Raw genomic sequence first — 18,877 nt, forward strand, 5'->3', positions numbered from 1 at the left:
TAGAAGAATAAAACATTGTTTTGTATGTTAGTTAGCCCTTTAACAACAACGAGAAGTAACCAAATAAAGGATTTTTAATTTTCTTTTTCTCTTTATCCCTCTCATATTTAAAAAAAAAAAAAAAAAACCATTGTTGACTTTATATAACAGTTCACTAACTCTTAACCACCATGCACGTAACAAAGTTTCTATTTTCTCCAACTATTCAGGGTAGTGTATACGAAGTTGTTCCATTGGGTTGACTCTGACATGTTCAAAAGTTGAAGAAGAACATTAAAATCTGTGTGAGATCAATTCTCACACCAACCCATTGTGGACTTAATGTGAGAAAGGAATATAATTTTGTTTCCATTTTTTTTTAATTTGTGAAAGGTTATGGTGAAGAATCTAAGTATGAGTCTAACTCTTACATTGGGTAAAAATAAGAAAGTGAAACTCATAAACTTATTGGCTTAAGATTTTTTGTTGAAAGTAATGTCAATTTTTTATACGGTTTGACTCAAATCTCATTGGTATTTTATTGACTCAAATCTCATTGGTGTTTTATCTCTCTAATAAAATCCTCTCTAAGACTTCTAGGTAAACGTCTTCTTTTAAAAAGAATGACGGTGTAAGTTATTTTCTTTATAAAACCTAACAGTTATTTCCTTGTAAGTTATTATTTAGAGTAATTTTCTTTTTTAATGTTAACTTGTAGTCAGATATTGGCTATGTAAATTAATCTTGCCTAATTCCTTTTTGAATTCAAAATACAGTTTCTTAAAGATTGTATAGTGATATTTTTGACATGTTGAAAATGATTTTGGGTAGGTGCAAGAATAATATTTGTTTAGAGGAGTAAAATTATAAAGAAATATTTGAAATTTAGATTACACCTAACTTGAAAAACATCCTCCCATTATTCACCATTCTTATGATATTATAATAATATATAAATATTTATTTTAAAATTAAACAATTTAAAAAAAATCATTTCATTTTTTTTAACTGAAAAATCTATATCTTTCTTTTTTTTCTCTCATCCATTACAAATAATATATAAATACATAGTTATACTTATAAAGTTTAATTTTAAATAAGTTGGTCAACATATACGGTCGTTGGGGAGTTCAATTTCTGAAAGCTACGTACAATTTTTTTTATGAGATTGTTATGGCCTATTAGGTCAACGTAGAGTAAGCACACCTTAATTTTTATATATAAAACCTATTTTCAGCTTTACAAAAATAAAGTTATCATGCATGCAATTACGCAAAGTCGTATTAATTAATATGGTTGAGTTTTTAATGACCTGATTTGGACTTTTTAATGAAACTTTATACAAAGTACCAACTTACCTCAAAAATACATCAAGCCAAGTTTTCCCGTTGTAACAAATACAATATATTCATTGAGCTTATAGTTGAAAATTGCATAAAAATATATAATATTTATCAGTTTTCAACCTTTTTTTTTTCTCAACCGAATATTTTTGTTCTTTTTATGGAACTTTCATTCTTTAGAAAGTAAAGTTGTTTCTTAAATAAATATGTTGGACGACTATAGTTATGTCTTAGATTTTAATCATTATTAAGTTCTCATTAAGTGTCTGGTTTTCGTTCATTAAATTCCTTTCCATTTTATATCACTAATTTAATGACTTTCATATATATATATATATATATATATATATATATATATATATATATATATATATATATATATATATAATATGATATTGTGAAAACATATGCGTTGTATTTACTTTTTTTATATAATAAATAATAATATGTTATTATTATAATTATAAAATTTAATATAAATAATAATTTTAATTTTAAAAAATCTATTTAAAGGGTAAGACTGAAAAAATATGGACACCAAAAAAATATCTTTTTTTATATATAGATATATGGATAAATAACGGAATAGTGTCTAAAAAGTCATAGAAAAACACTATATACTCCCTTTCCCTTTGTTGTATCTAATTTCTTTCTAAAGATGGTTGGTAGAATGCATGTAAGGATGAGAAAGTTGTGATTTTAAATTCTGTGGTTCAGAATTATGTGTAAATCTGTCTCTTGTAATGGTAGCTTGCAGGTTTATTTGTAAAAAAATTTAAATGAAAAAGAAAAGTTTAATTTATTTATAATTTTAAAATCTTAAATTTAAGTATCTTGTTGAAATAAAGACTTAATCATATTAAACACATAATCCTACACAATGTTAAATGAGAAATTTAATGACAACGAGACCTAATTTAAACTTATATAAAAAAACTCACATGTCGATATTATTATTGATTGGATTTGGATTTTTAAGAAATATTCAACACAAATAAAATATACAAGTTAAATTAACATAAGAATTTGACATTACTTTCAATTCAAAAATTTAAGATAATAAATTTTTGAATCTTTTTCTTTAGTGATGTTTAACTTTTTCATTTCTATTTAATATTCCTAACAAACTAAACTAACGTAAATAAATGAATTATAAAATACATTTGGGGTATTATAGAAAGACGAGAGTGATAATTTTGGTCAAATTAAAAGTTTAAATTGAGTTACTCCATTGGAGGAAACCCTAGAAAAGGGTTGGTGAGTGGCGAAAATGATCTGTTAATTTTGTGGTTCAGAGTTGAGACTTGAAATATAAAAAAAAGTAGGAGTTGGATGAACAAACTATCCCCTCTTTTCCACTCTCGAAGAACCCTAGAAATGAAATTCAAAGTCTTTGTTATTGTGTACCTTCTGCTTCAAACTTCAAAACTCGTGACTTCTTCTTCTCCACATTTTTCTCAAGCAATTGTTTTTTCGTATGTCTTTTTTCTGGGTTATGTCATACATGTCAACTATTCAAACATGCTACTTTTGTCACTTTCTAACTATCACCTACAACTATACTTACTAACGATGCTCTCTCATGTGTAGAATATATACGTCGATATTTTGACGATTAAATTTTAACAATAGTTTCTTACGATCTGAGATTATATTTTTAAGTAGTTTTAGTATATAAAAAACAAGAAAATGAAAAATTATTTAAAAAATGTCATTTCAGACTGTGAAAAAAATTTGTCAAAATTTAGTTATTAAAAAACTTTTTTTATATTATTAATTTTATTTAATAAAATAAATTATTTTTGTGTTAGAGATTCTATATCAATCAGAGATTAATGAAATCTCATTTTTAAAGTCAGAATTTGTAAAGTTGAGTTACACTTAAAATTCATTTCTTAAAATTGTATTTAAATTATTTAAAAAATTTATCCTAATGAGATTTGTAATTTGTTATACTTGTTGCGTCACTTTATCTAACTGCTACCGGTCCATCATTAATCTCTAATTCACATTCGATATGTATATAATGATATTTTGATCCATTTTTTTATCTACTTTTAACCTATCATTTCAACCATCACATTACATCATTAAAAACAATCAAAATGGATAATTAAATGATGATTAAAGTGATTGATCAAAGATGAGTAAAAAAAATAGTCAAAATGTCATTATCCATATAAAATATATTTATTAAATATATTACTCAAGTTTAAAATATAAGTTTGAGTTTACTTAAGCATTCAAGCAAGACACCCATCAATAAAATATTATTAATTGAAAATAAATATCTTTGTTTATTTTCAATAGCATATTAAATACTTTTAAAATAAACTAAAACACGTAAGTGTAACACAAGACAAATGGAGAACACAGAGACTAAGGAATCTCCAATTCCAAGCATCATTGAATTGACGACTTGTCAATTTGCATAAAACTTGCAACTTGTGAATATGAAACTTGTGAATATGATGAAAACAGATTTGGATTTAAAGTTAATTGGACATAGACATAGTAGTCACTGTAACTCAGAAAATGTTACAGAAGACAATGTTGTAACGATGACATAACTTTTCTGTTCCTGATATTTTTGTTTTTGTTTTTCTTAAATTTTCTAAAGACCATTTTCAACTGTATGGTGTTGGAAGTCTTATATCGACTAAAGATAAGACCAATTCACAATATATAAGTGAATGCAATCCTTACCTTACAAGCCAGTTTTGTGGGATTGAGTTAAACTTAAAATTTACTTCTAACATGGTATCAGAGCCAAGTTAGAGCATATCCTAGCAAACTTTCTTGGACATTCTGTTCCATCCGATATCGGGTCACTAAATATACCTCGACTTAAGGGGTGTGTTGAAAGTCTCATATCGACTAGAGATAAAATCAATTCACAATATATAAATGGATGCACTCTTCATCTTGCAAATCAATTTTGTGGGGTTGAGGTAAGCTTAAAATTCACTTGTATAATATTATACATGATTCGTCTTTGATTGAAACGTATGAATTGCAAATAATGTCGATCTTGGAAGTGACTAATAAGGTAATTTTACACATGATACAAATCCTCTTTTCCTGGGAGGTGAAACATTACTATCCTACACCAAATGTGATGTTTTTAAAAACATTGATCTTTTTGAAATTTTTCCTGCATTTCATTAAAGTTGGACTTCTTTTGAAAAAGATGTACTTAATTGAGCCTCCATTAAGAAAAAGGAAGAAAAAGGACAAGAATCCATAGCCTACCAAGAAGACAAAGTTTCGTATTTTTATTATTTTTTAATGGCATGGATTACAAACACTTATGCTTTTCTGTAAATTATTAGGCCAATGCATTGAATCTTTCTGCTTTCTCTTTAAAAAAATTAAATTTATTACTGTATGTGCAAATAATTCGTGCAAGCTGGAGTATAATATTGCTATTGTAGGAAACAGTTATGAAATTTTTTTTATTTTACTCATGATAGTTATGATACTAATTAGGGTGGCTTACAATATAAAACATAAAGGTGTTTATGAATAAACTATAAGAACAAGAAAAGACAATTGTTAGCCAAAAATTAATGTGCATGTTTAACTCATTTTATGAATAAAACCCTAGAAATATAAAAGGTATCAATAAGCATACGACAAATGGTTGGTGTAAACGTGCACATAAAACACAAAAATTAAAAATACATAAACACTGATAAAAAAAAGTTTTCTGTCACGGTTATTTTGACCATTTGATCCCAGTTTAAGAATCAATGCATATACAATTGAGACAAAAAAAAAATTATTTTTCTACCTCAAATAAAAATCGAGACATATTCAACAATTATTGTCTTGGTTCCATAAACAATTGAAACCTAATATACATAAAATTTCTTTTCCAACAAATTAGAATTGATCTTTCTACCTTGAATCTGGTTGCAACCAAGACAAAATATACATTATTATTGTAAGAGTCTACCATAAATATCTTTGGCAGACCAGAATATGTTAAATTGCACATGATGGTTTTTTGTTTGTAGTTTTGAGAAGTACTTTTAAAAATAGTGATAGTATCATACAAACAAATCATTAAGCTATTTTTAAGACCGATTAAAACATTTTGTTTTGAATCTATAAACTAGAACAAGAAACATATTTTAAACAAAAAACTAATTTTAGAAAACTAAAACATGAACATAACTTCTAAAAATTAGAAACTTACAACCACTAACTAAGGATGAATAAACGGATCAATTTGTCTTCTCAAAGGATTCAGCCCATAAAGTTTTTTTTTCTTTTTTCTTGTTATAAATTATATATTTTTAAAGTTTATATATATATATATATATATATATATATATATATATAATCATATAAATATTTTTAAATTAAAATTAATAAATTAATTAATATCTTTAATCAAACAAATTAAAATAACTATTATTTTTATGTTTTAAATTACTTTATTACAATTAATCATTAGAGTTTAATTTATTCGTGTTAATAATTTAAATAATAATATTCTTATATATTTATATTATTTAAATAATACGATAAAAAAATTAATATTTAAATAATTTTAATTTTAATTTTTAGTTTAAAAAAATCAAACTTTAGTGGGTTGAAAAACGGCGGCTAAAACCCATTTGTCATCTTCTATCAAAAGCCTCCCAGACATCTTTGGTATCCGTCCCTCTCATGGACTTTTTTTATTAATTTAATTTAATGATTATACAATTTGGAGTGAAAATCTACATTCTAAATTTTATAATCAGAAAATTTATGTAAAATTTAAATTTTAAAATTTATGTTATATAATTTAAAATATCTATGCATTGTACAAATCAGAAGTACAATTTTAGTAGGACTATAATTAGAATTTTAAAAAAAGTATGGGGTGTAGTAAAGGAAAACATAGGGTGCAGGAAGAAATTTCTTTGAAATTAATGGAAGCTGAAACTTCGTTTGGTATCAGTCTTTTTAAACCTGGGTCAATTCTATTGTAGCCCATTCAACCTGGGCCGAATTCAAGTTGTCGTCATGGGCCTCTGAATCCACAACTTAGTCGGTGTTTCTTTAGATTTCGATGATTGATCGATGCAGCATCACTTTTAGCATTGGATTAGGGAGATTTTGCTTTCTGTTTCACCTTTTTTGGTATCTCTTCATCGTCCATCACTCAATTCTAATTCTGAGATTCGTTCAACTATTCTCCGACCATCAACAATTCAACCTTTTCTTTTTTCTTTTTCTCTAACTAACACTTTACAAACATAGCTTAAATACCACGACAACGAACAAATTTAAAAATTACCGGAAGAACACATAAATATAAATTTCGAGGTGCAAAATGCTTAACCACGAAAAAAAGACAAATAATTATAAAAGTTTTACACTGAACAAAATCTAGGATGATGTTGATTTAAACTTTATGCAATGGTAGTGGAAATACAGGAATCTATGTTCATGTTTTTTCACGAAGAAACAAACATTATGGTACTGACACAGAAAGCCCCCACAAGAAAAGAAGCAATCATATTTGTTGTTTGATGTTATTATTGGTTTTTTGTGTGTGAAGTGAAATGATGAGGAACACACTGGAAACAGGGCTGTAAAGTAAAGGAAGAGAAGCAGTGAGCAAAAAGCAAAACGAGAAAAAGGAAAAAGAAACGACGTCGTTATGATTCCCGGAACCAGTGTCGGCGGTAGAAGGGACACGCTATCATCGCTGGACCTTTTTCCCTTCGCTTTCCCACCAAAAAACCTTCGTTTGTTCCTTTCAAATAACCACTCTCACTCTCACTATCCCTCTTAATTAATCCATTCGCTAATTAATGCTATCGCCGTTTTCGCCCATGCCGGAAATCCCCGTCGATTTCCGCGCGCCGCCGCCATCTCCGGTGGCATCCGGCCGGAGATCCACCGTCACCAACGACGACGTTTTGACCGAGTTTCTAGAGGCCTCGCTCCGCGTCCCCGATCTGGTCCTGCCGGACAAGATCTTCCCCAAGCAGAACCACCTCGACGCGCCTCCCGAGGTCGACTTCGTGTCGCTCTGCTTCCACCGCGACGACGCTCTCCGCGACGTCGTTTCCGACTCCCTCGCCAGGATCGGATGCTTCCAGCTGCTAAACCACGGGATTCCGTCGCAGCTGGTGGACTCCGCCGCCGCGGACGCCGCCAGAGTGTTCCAGGTGCCGCACGCTAAACGTGCAGCAGCGACTAGGTCGCCGGAGAAGCCGTGGGGGTTCGAGGAGTATCACGCCGGAGAGGAGGAAGAAGAAGGTAGTGAGGAATTCGTGTGGTGCAATGAGGAGGAATTGAAGTCGAAAATGGAGGGAATTTGGCCCATTGGATATCCAAATTTCAGGTTACTACTCTAATTAATAAAAAAAAATTAGTGTTCACAAACTAGTCCAATTAACTTAAATTGCAAAAGAGAAAACAATTGAAAGATTTTGAATAACACCATTAACTTGATTACTAAAGCTTTGAATCTGTGTGAACTTGCAGTGAAAAGATGGAAAAGCTTATGTCACGCATAGAGATGGTGGGTATGAAAATGTTGGGTGTGATACTGAAAAAGAAGAGTGCAGAATTTGAGGGTGGGAATGAGAAAGGGAATGTTTGTTGCATTTATAAACATGGTGGTGATAATACTAAGGATGCATGGGCTAATTCCTTGAAATACGATGTGATTAGAATGCTGATCAGGGGAACCGATTACTCTCATTCATTGTGCTTCCATCTTTGCAATGGCTCTTCACAGTTTCATGTTTACTCCAAGAAAAGTTGGCTCTCTTTCTTCCCTCACCCAGGTGCCCTTATAGTAACAGCAGGAGATCAAATTCAGGTCGGTTTGATCAGGAAAATGATTTTTTAACTACTAAATTATCAAAAGTATTAATTTTTCAAAATATCGTTGCGATATTTGTTATTGTAGAATGAAACATGTCAATTGCAGAGGATTTTGATTTTGATGTTGTTTGGTTACAGATGTTGAGTGGAGGAGAGTACAAAAGTGTGATTGGAAGAGCAATCTTGAAAGCAGAGAAAGAAGAGAAGATTTCAATGGCTTTCCTGTGTTGTCCACAAAAGAAGAAGAAGAAGAAGAATTTTGGAAGCAGTGAGAGTAGAAGTGTTTCACTTTCCCAGCAAGCCATATTGGCTTTAATTCTGCCCCTTGTGTACAATGTCATCATTTTTGTGTTCAAAAAATTCAATTCATGAAAAGCAAAATACAAATCTACACCTTGAATTCACCAACACTTGTACACACGCTCGTGAGTTCACAAACATTGGACACTGTACACTTTCTTTTACCATGTTTGTCTCTTTCTGAGTGTTCACACTTTTGCTTCAACTTACTTCAAAACAATGAAAATTGAGTTTCCATGGTTAGGTCTTATGGGTATTATTAACCCATTAAAATTTGACATTATCGTTATATAACTTTAATAAGATAATACATTTTAATAAATATAATTACCAATAATTATATGTGTACTGTATGACCTATTGACTGTCATGGATGAGGTTACCGCCATTGATCAGATAAACCAGAGACAAACAGTAGGCCATACAGTAAATATATATATATATATTATTTATTTAACAAAGATCGGAATTTGTTTTAATTTGTTTTTTTTAATTGTGACACATGATTTTGAAAACACGTGTAATGTAAGACCAAAATTATGACATCACATATATGTAACATGAACACAGCATGAAAAAACAGAAATATCTAAGAGATTTGGACAACTTGGATTTAACGGCATAATTATTTCAAATGTTGCTACATTTTTTTTTTGTTAATTATTAAAAGAATTATTAATAGTGACAATATTTATTGTTAATTATTAATAATAAGTAATGATGTTAATAATAAATAATATTACTAATTTATAGTATTAATGGTATTATTAATGTTAATTAATTATTTAATAAAATTAATAGTAAGAGAAAAATATTTAAATAATTTGAAATATTGACTAAAAATTGTAACTTGTAATTATAATAGTATTCATATATGTAATTAAAAAAACAGTTGTGAAATCTATTTATTGCAAACGTAATGTTTTGGAAATATGATATTTTATGTTTTTGTTAAATATTTTATATATTAAAAAGACCAATAACATAAATCAATAATAGTAGTACTATTAATTGAAAAAAAATTGTTAAATATACAGATTGAATAAAATTTGTGAGATATATTCTAAATCTTAAAATTCGATTTCCGGGAACCAAATTCTGAATGGTTTCGAGACAAAAAAAAATAACTATTTATGTTCAAAATTCAGTTTTCTGAGAACTGAATTCTGAACTAAAATGAAAATCGTGCTACATTATTAAATAAAACAAATAAAACTCTCAGTGTGCTATCCATGTATTTTTGTGGAAAAGTGTGTTACACTAAAAAAAAAATCGCTCTTGGGAAGTCGAATTTTGACCTTCATATATCATTAATCTATAACAAGAATATATTGTAAAAATATATAAACCACACAACGAATCCTATAATTTTAATAAAAATAAAAATGAAATTAATTTATTTGACATATAATTCCAATTTATAATATTTCAACAACACAAAATAATCATTAATTCTAATTTTTTTCACAATATAATTATACATTTTTAGTTATATAATTCCTACATTTTTTTGTTATACTTCTCTTATAAAAAATTGACAAATAAAAAATACTAATTTTTGAATTTTTCCATCCAATTTTTAAAAAAATCGAAAAACTAAAAGATAAAAATTTTAGTTCAGAATTTGGTTCTTCGGAAATCGGATTCTTATTTTCAAACGTGATTAATTTTATATAAAGGTGAGAATTCGACTCTCAAAAACCGAATTCTGAACGTTTTAAAAAACATGGTAGATATGTAAATATTATGCAAAGTATATTATCTAGGTCATTTTTGTGGGGAAATGTACTACTGCAGGAAACAAAAAGCAAGAAACCATAGATATAATTTGTGAGACCCAATTTTATTTCATGAGTTAGGTAAGGCCCAGTGATAAGGCCCAAGTCACTTATCGTTTTTTTTTTTTTTCTTTTCAATTCCAGAAAAAGTTCCTTAGTTTTTTTCACTCAACCATTCTTTCTTTTTACATCACTCACTCAAAAATATGTTTTCATTCCTGTGAATCACAAGCTGAGTTAGGGTACAACAAGATTCTCTTTTGAGTCAACCAAACTCTCTCCCTCCGCGTAAGTAGATCTCAAAACCAAAGAAGTTTTTATCTGTTTTTGTTTTTGTTGGTAAGCTCTGGTTTCACGTTCATCACTGTCATTGTCTCATTTTCATTCCCTGTGTTCTGTTTCCAGCTCCTTAAGTTGTTATAAGTCCAGGTGTTTTTCCACTAAGGGCTCTCTCGTCCTTAAGTTAAGTTTAGCTCTCAATCAAGGTAAGAGAAGCTAGAATTCAAAAGCTCTTAAAAGTGATTTTCTCTTGAGATTTAATGTTGAAATATATTGGATTAATGATTGTATGGAATGGAGTTGATTGCATGTTTGTTTGAATTGGAGATCTGAGTTTGCATGTGTGAGCAGGTGAGAAGTCTATTGTTTTCGCCCAAGCGAGCAACTCTCGCCTAGGCGAGAATAGCAGAAAACTCACCCAGGTTTCTAGTCGAGTTGAGCGACAAGCTCTAAGTTTGAGCAGAGCAATCTCGTCCAGGTGAGGAGGTCTTGCTTAAGCGAGAATTCGCATGCAGAACCTCACAATGTCCACTGTTTGAGCTCTTGCCCAGGCGAGAATGCCTAGCTTAAGCTAGAACACTTCTGTCGCTTAAGCGAATGTTGCTAGCTTGAGCAAGACTGGTGCAAGGATGTTTATTTCCATGATTGAGTGATTTACCTTAAAGCATGAAGTATGATGCCGTGTATATTTTATGTGATATAATGAGACTGAAATTTTTCTATACTTGGTATGAAATGATAATGGATGCCTGAGAATATGTATATGGTATGAGCTATGAATGAATCAGTCAGACTCACATAGAGTAGACTGACTCAAGTGGTGAGAGTAGCAGAAAGTCATAGTTTTTGGCAAGATAATGGCCTTAGATGATCATGGACTAACCTTGTGCGTGGTAGGGTGAAACTCATTGGCAATGGCTCTGCAGAGCGGTAGAGGCCACCACAAGGGCAAGCAACCAATGAATCAGATTTCATTACTTGTATCTGGATAGTTATAGGGTCTTTGATTGTTTGCTATCATATGTTGGGTGTGCTTACTCTTTTTACTGGCTTATAAATTGTTTGCACATATGTATATCAAAATTCTTTTTCTCTAGCTTACACTTTTTTTGCGTGTTTATTTCATGTTTGACTTTTCTTTTTGCAATGATCACCAAATACTTGGTGTGAGCAGATGTGAATAGTGGAGATGCAGCCATTTAGACTAGATTTTATTTCTTTTTGTCATTCAAGCACCTATTGATGAACTGTTGCTTTGAAATTATTTGCTCTATGAACAATTTTTTGTACAATTGTTTCATATTTAAGCTTTATTTATGAAATTGTTTTGTGTCTTAGTTTTCCTTTCCAGTATAATTTAAAATAAATGAAATAACTAATCCTTTATACTTCATGTCTCATACTTTATTTTATATTATAATATATAATATTTTATTTACTAAAATTTATCTATTAAATAAGATATCACATCAATTATTAAAAAATTAAGAAATCATAAGTCTAACTTAGTGTACAAAAAAAGACAAATCATAATTCAGATAACAATCATATATTCTCTACCGATCTTAGTTTAGTTTTTTTGGAAATTTTTTTATTAAATACTTTGTTAAAGTTAATCTTTTACTTGATAGATATGGATGTTAAAATATATATTGGTTTATGTTTGGATTGTCTTTGGGCTTGTTTTGTCTCTACCCATCACCCACTCTCCTACACACAACACACATTACTTTGTTATTTCAGCTGAAAAATAATATAATATATATTAAAAAAATTGTGCTTTTTAGTCTAAATTAGAAGTATAAATGATATTTAATCAATAATTAATATTAATTTGGCATATAAATTTGCAAAAATATTAACAGTACAGTAAGGACAAGATTTAACTATGAAATTTTAATAAATAATTATTTGTACAAATAGTGTACATTCTAAGAATAATAATTGTATAAATATATTTTTTAAGTTAATTACAAAACTATCATCTAATATTTCCTGTTCATATTCAAATACTACTTATTCACTTATTTTAACCAATATTATATATATTTTTACAATTAAGTGGTTCAATATAAATAGTTTTAAAATCTTGATACACTTACTTCTTCCTTTACTCCATTATTCTCATTTACATATTAATTATAAAATTCTAAATAAGTTATATAGATTGATATTTTTTAAATTATTAAATGAAAACAATTGTATGACAAAATTAATTAATTTTCTAACCTAAAATCATCATGAGCTAGTAATTATACATGTGCTTCCTTCCATGGTTCATTTTTTTATCTTTTTACCCACAATTTCATTCAGTTCATGTTCACCATGCTATTTTTTTTTTTTTAACTTGTGAATACCATCTTAGAACAGGACTAATGATAATTTCGATTGGTTACCAAATATTGAGAGAAATTCAATCCTTATAACTTTTTTCTTTACAAGAAAATCATGCACACATCAAAATAGTTGGTCATCCATTGAAACAGGGAAATTGTGTTCTGCATTTTACTTCAATTTCCACTGCTAGATACAAAAACCTACATGCTCAGCCAAAAAGGTTAGCAATCCCTTTGCTTCCAACACTCTCGTCTGATGTTGCTGCTGAGTATTACATAAATTAATCAGTTCAATGTTTTAGGGTTTAGTGAAATATTGCCTTTGATTGGGGTTTAGCCTTGTACCGAATGATATCTGAGTATTAGGTAGTAAATTATGACCATTGTTTCTCTGCCTGTTTGTGTCTTATCATGATCAGAGACAGTGTGGTGTGTGAGGGATCGAGGTTTTCATGTTTGTGTTTGCTGTCTGCATTTGAATGGACTCAATTTTTGTTTTCCGCTGGTGGTTTACTTCTTAAATGTGTAATATATGACAGGGATTAAAAAAAAAAAAACAAAGGTGTTTTGAGACTTAAGATAAGCCAAAGAGAAAAGAGAATTTGTCCTTTAGTTTGGCAGTTCACCTTTCTCTGGGCAAATTTTGTTCTCTCTGGAAAGATGGATAAATCAGGATTAACTGAACAACCATTTCCCAAGCTCTCTTCAGATGAGGTAATGACAATATACATCACCAAAAGTTCTGTGCTCTTTATTTGTAAGTTGTCATTCATTATTCCACATTTATTGGCTAATCCTTGCACTCTTCTTATACTCTTCCCCCACTCCTAGATGTTGAAATTGGAAAGAATATACAAAGATATGGGAAAAAAACCACTTGATTGGAAATTGTGTCAGGAGATTGCTATACGTTATAGGTGAATTAAGTCATATCTTTAACATAATTAGGATTTTTTGTTTTGTTTGTAAATGATATTCCATAATTTGACTTCTTAATTTTGTAGTTCCTTGTCGAAAGATGTTGGTAAAACTTCCTTATCATGGCAACAGGTTGTCAAATAAATGTCTTCATCCTTTAGGCATATTTGTTATTTATGCCGAGTGTTACATTGCTGTGTTGGTTTTTATTGGATTGTAGGTGGAGCAGTGGTTCAAAGGTAGGCAGAGAGTATCACAGAATAAAGATAGTTCATCAAGTTCAAAAGGTTATTCATCTTTTCCTTAGACTTTATCATAGCTATACATTTGTGAAAGGAAGAAAAAAATTCTGGTGATGGAATTGGGTAGTTTGTCCTCTGATTTTGAATTTTTGGCTCTCTATAGAAACCATTGGATTATGTTCACATCTAAATTCAGGGTAATCTTAAAACTATTTGTTTGAAACCTGCAAAGTCTTCTTATCATGCAGTCATTTGTTTGGGATGAAGAGTTCACTTGATTTGAATGAACTGTTTCAATGACACAAGCTTAATTTTTTGGGATAATACTGTTATTATCATGTGACATTCTGAGTTTTTCTTTTAGATTTCGTTTCCACCTTGTATCTGAATAATAGTATTCCTCCTGCAACATTAAATTTCCAAATTTCTATTACATAAAAAATGATATTGTTATGCTCTGTATGGACTGAGCAATAATTTCCATAGTGTTAGCAATTACTTTATTATCATCAATATTCTTTCTACCGAATCATGCTTTATTATTTCAGATACTGAAAATAAAGTCCACAAGCAAGTGCAGCAGTTTATACTTAGTCATCTGTTTTATGTGGCTGATGAAACTGCAAGGTCATATGTTTGCAGCATTCTTGTGTTATGTCATGGTTGTTGAGAAAGAATGGAAGAGACACCAAAAGAAATAATGATGTTGATGCAAAAAAATATATATATATTACAAATAGTGGTAATCAATAATCAATAACTATATAAAGGGGATACGCTGTTTTGGTCTACAACTACACATTTATTTTTGCATAGTCTACTTTACTCCTGTAACTGACACTATTATTTCTCTCCTAAAATCTAATTTTCGCTTTCCAAATCACTCACATCCTCTAATGGCACAACACGCCACAAATCATCCAGTGTATATTGTGTAACCACCGTTATCACTTCTTTTTTAATATATACAAGTTGTAATAATAACAATTTCATTATAGTAAATGATGATCGATGTTTAGCAGTCATGCCTTAAGTTCAACTATGCATTAAGAGTTCCATATTTTGATTGTAATTTTCATAGTCATTAGAACTTGGTATACTCTATTCAAATCTTATGAAATAAATTTGTGTCCTCTTATTCATGAATGAATATATCCAGATGATTTTTACTTTTTAACCAATTCTCATGAATCAAATCTTCTTATCATGCAGTTTTCCTAGAGAACATTTATAAACTCATCCTATTTGATTATTCCACCTTTGTCTGCCATTCACTCATTCAATGCATGTACTCTATTTAGCTATATAATTGTTTTGTTTCCATTCTTCTCAAATAAAGACTTCACAAATTCAGATATAGTTAATAATTTTGTTTTGTATGACTTCTACATTGGTTGTTTTGTCTATTTCTAGATTAAATTCCTTGCATTATATGATATGTGTGAAGTAGTTTTTTAGTGTACAATCTTGTGATTCACGATTTGAATCCCCATTTGATAACCTTGATAATTTTTGTTCTTAATCTTAGGTAGACAAGCTACAGATATCTCGGAGTTGGGATTTGAAGCAAGATCTACAAAAGATATTGCATGGTGAGGAATAATTTAATTAATTTGCAGCTCTGTTTTCTGAGTTTAGCAATGAAATGGATTATATGAGAAGTATAAGGTGTGGTCTGATTTTATTTTATTTTATTTGTTTCTTTCCAATAGGAAAAAGACTATCCCTAGATACCATGTTTACTCTGTAAAAGGGAAAGCCATTATGATAGATATCCATTAGTAGTTAGTTAGTTAGTTAGGGGTCTGTTAGTGTCTTAGTGAGGAGTTAGTTACTTAGACTAGTTGGGAAGGTTGAGATAGTAGAACATATGTTGGGAGGGAAATCATCTTATCATTTGAGAAATAATTAGACTCTTATTGTGCATGGAGAGTCCTCTCTCTCGACTATCTTTTACCTTGAATCTTCTACCCTGGCCTAAAGCTGCTATTGCATTGCTACAGCAATTAGGATTTAGAGTTTATGAAATAAAATTCTTTCTATCACTTTTTTTGTCAGTTTCTTAAATACTTTCTGTCCAACATCTTATTTTTACTCTTTGTTTTTTCAATTATAGGCATGATGTTGCTCTTTTCTCTAACTACAGAGTTCTGTGCTCAGGCGAACTTGTAAGATTCTTCTTTATTCTAATTTATGTGTTTTTGATCGTGAAGAAACTGAGACATTATCTACAGAGTTTGTAATAAGTTCTTGATATTTTGGACAATTGTAACATACAATTCAGGAAGTCCGTGTTCGATATGCTGGATTCGCTAAAGAGCAGGATGAGTGGGTGAATGTGAAACTGGGGGTGCGGGCGAGATCTATACCATTAGAACCTTCAGAGTGTCAAAAGGTTCAGGATGGAAATCTTATACTATGTTTCTTGGTAAGGGAACACCGATATCTTTTATTGCTCTTCAACTTATCCTTACAATGTGTTTGTTCAGTGCCCACATGGTTAAATTTAGCAGAAGACATGTTCACGTTCATTGGTCTCTGTATCTATGTATACATACATACATTATATAATATCACCAATTCAATAATTAACAGATGAATGACTCGTGTGTATATCTAATTCATGAAGTAATAAACAGGAGTAAAAAATCAATAATAGCAAATCATGTTTAAATTTGTGACTTTCTGTTTGAACTAGAATAGGTTTTTGATCTGTTCTCCATTGATTATGAGATCAATAGGCACCAGTTTTGTGCTTGAAATCCTGTATGCAAGTTCTTAATCTATGCATTTGATCCAAAAAGAACATTTATTTATTTGGCTTTTACTCTCATTAGCCTTTTTCTGTTTTCTCACAGGAAAGAGACGATTATGCTCTCTATTGTGATGCTCGAGTTGTGAAAATCCAGAGGAGGGTGCATGATCCAACAGAGTGTACGTGCACCTTCTTTGTTCGATATCTCCATGACCAGAGTGAGGTGATTTTTTATTTCTTTTCTTCTTGTTCACTCCCTTTTGTGGTCGTTTGTTAGGGAATTTTTTTAATATTATGTTATAAGATTTTGGAGCTTTGTATAAACAGGTTAATCTTTAATCTTTTCGTAACAATGATATCAGATACCATTGTGATAAAAAAGGTTAACCTGTTCATACAAGGATCCAAAATTGTTTCGTAATAATAGTATCTGATAGTATTGTTACGAAAAGGTTACCTCGTTCGTACAAGGATTCAAAATCATATAACATATTAACACTGCCTAATGTTGTTTGATATGTCTTTGCCAGGATCGAGTTTCTTGGAACAGGATATGCTGTAGGCCTACAGAAGAAAAATCTGCTGTCTACCCAGTTCTTGCCCTTCATTCCACCCAAAGTTCCTCTCCTACTTTCTCCCTAAATCCCATAGAGTCCTTGTGGGGATAGAAATAACCAACTTTTTCTGAATTCCCCAATTTACTTTTGGCTAATGTTTATTGTTTATTTACAACTTAGATTCTTAAAAACTAGCCAGAGAATATTTAATGGTTTTTTTTATGGGCTATTTTATTCATAATGTTATAAACATTGATTAAAATACCAAAAGCTTAGACAAATGAGTATATTGGTTGAAATTTTTTTTTAGAAATTATTTTGATACATGCTTATACTTTATATTACTTAATGTAAACATACTTATACTTATATTACTTATTGCTTATTTTGATACATGCTTATACTTTATACTTTCTATTTTTTACCAACATTTTTTGTATTTCTTGTACTCTCTTTATGGGTTGGGTTTTTCCATCTTATTCACTTCTGGATCACTGTTAGTCCAATAAATAATTTCCATCTTGTTAATCCACAATTAGTTTGATTTCTAATACAGTTTTCATCCCGTAAATAATTTTTTTTCTCTCTTCATACGAACAATTTAGTGTAAAGCTCATTTAAAATTTTTATTAGCATTAGAGAAATTAAATTTTTATAAAATAAACTCACAATATTATCAAACAATTTATTTGAAAAGAAATCACTTAGCTTCTCCCCACACTAAAATTATAGCATGCAAAGGAATGATGCGAATTTGAGTGGGTTAAAAAGAAAGAATCTATCCTTAAAAAAAACAAAAAAAAAGCTTCATTTGCAGTAAATTGAGCTATAACAACTTTTTACTTTTTATATATTCATTATACTCTTTGTTATTTTTTTGAATCATCACAACTAATCAAATATTCATCTTCACAACGACGACTAAAACCAATTATTTCAAATTTTATACAAAGAAAATACAAAGAAAATGAAAAAAAAGACCGAAATCAGAATTCATATATAACCAAAAGTATATTTAAGCCGATATTTTTTTCTTCTTGATAACATTTACAACTATATAAAACTTCTAGAAATTCAACAATTGGATAATGTAGTCCAATTTTGAAAAAAATGTTAATGATTCTTGCTATAAAATTTCATAATTCGTAATGTCAGAACAAGCATTGAGTTATTATTCAATTTTTTAAAAAAAATGTTAATGATCCATGCTATAAAAATTCATTAATTCGTAATGTCAAAACTAGTATTGAGTTATTAATTTGTTTAATAAGTATAACTACAACAAACGATTTAAATTTTTATCAAATACAACTAGATTCTTAAGTATTGTAAAGTTTAAGTTATACTGAAAGAAAATATATATATAAAAAAATGAACGGTTTTTTACAAAAGTGAATTATTTTGATTCATTTATTGTGAAAATGGATAAGTTTACTAATTAATTACATGATAGAGAGTCATTTTATTAATGATTTGGCTTATTTCTATTTATTTTTAACTTTTATATAATTTCTAAAGTTTTATATATTCTTTAAAAATACATTTTTAATAAT

The 18,877-nt window shown here is 29.5% G+C and overlaps 2 protein-coding genes across 4 annotated transcripts; both read left to right on the forward strand.

Annotated features, from left to right (window-relative positions):
* The first annotated feature begins 6,667 nt into the window (after positions 1 to 6,667).
* On the forward strand, positions 6,668 to 8,664 carry LOC114166273 (flavanone 3-dioxygenase 2). The gene is made up of 3 exons (XM_028050990.1): positions 6,668 to 7,671; positions 7,815 to 8,154; positions 8,298 to 8,664. The coding sequence occupies exons 1-3, from the start codon at positions 7,136 to 7,138 to the stop codon at positions 8,529 to 8,531; spliced, it is 1,110 nt and encodes a 369-aa protein (XP_027906791.1). The 5' UTR covers positions 6,668 to 7,135; the 3' UTR covers positions 8,532 to 8,664.
* A 1,769-nt stretch (positions 8,665 to 10,433) lies between these two features.
* Positions 10,434 to 17,606, forward strand: LOC114166338 (protein SAWADEE HOMEODOMAIN HOMOLOG 1-like). 3 transcript variants are annotated; one of them, XM_028051052.1, is made up of 11 exons: positions 10,434 to 10,525; positions 10,643 to 10,722; positions 13,392 to 13,566; positions 13,684 to 13,769; positions 13,857 to 13,902; positions 13,991 to 14,057; positions 15,541 to 15,604; positions 16,129 to 16,180; positions 16,297 to 16,440; positions 16,871 to 16,990; positions 17,298 to 17,606. In XM_028051052.1, the coding sequence occupies exons 3-11, from the start codon at positions 13,513 to 13,515 to the stop codon at positions 17,433 to 17,435; spliced, it is 771 nt and encodes a 256-aa protein (XP_027906853.1). In that variant the 5' UTR covers positions 10,434 to 10,525; positions 10,643 to 10,722; positions 13,392 to 13,512; the 3' UTR covers positions 17,436 to 17,606. The 3 variants fall into 3 exon arrangements, with proteins under 3 accessions (XP_027906853.1, XP_027906852.1, XP_027906854.1); XM_028051051.1 differs by lacking the exons at positions 10,434 to 10,525; positions 10,643 to 10,722 and adding an exon at positions 12,856 to 13,073; XM_028051053.1 differs by lacking the exons at positions 10,434 to 10,525; positions 10,643 to 10,722; positions 13,684 to 13,769; positions 13,857 to 13,902 and adding an exon at positions 12,856 to 13,073.
* The last annotated feature ends 1,271 nt before the right edge of the window (positions 17,607 to 18,877 follow it).

This window comes from Vigna unguiculata, chromosome 10 (assembly GCF_004118075.2).
Source record: "Vigna unguiculata cultivar IT97K-499-35 chromosome 10, ASM411807v1, whole genome shotgun sequence".
Taxonomy (NCBI): Eukaryota; Viridiplantae; Streptophyta; class Magnoliopsida; order Fabales; family Fabaceae; genus Vigna; species Vigna unguiculata.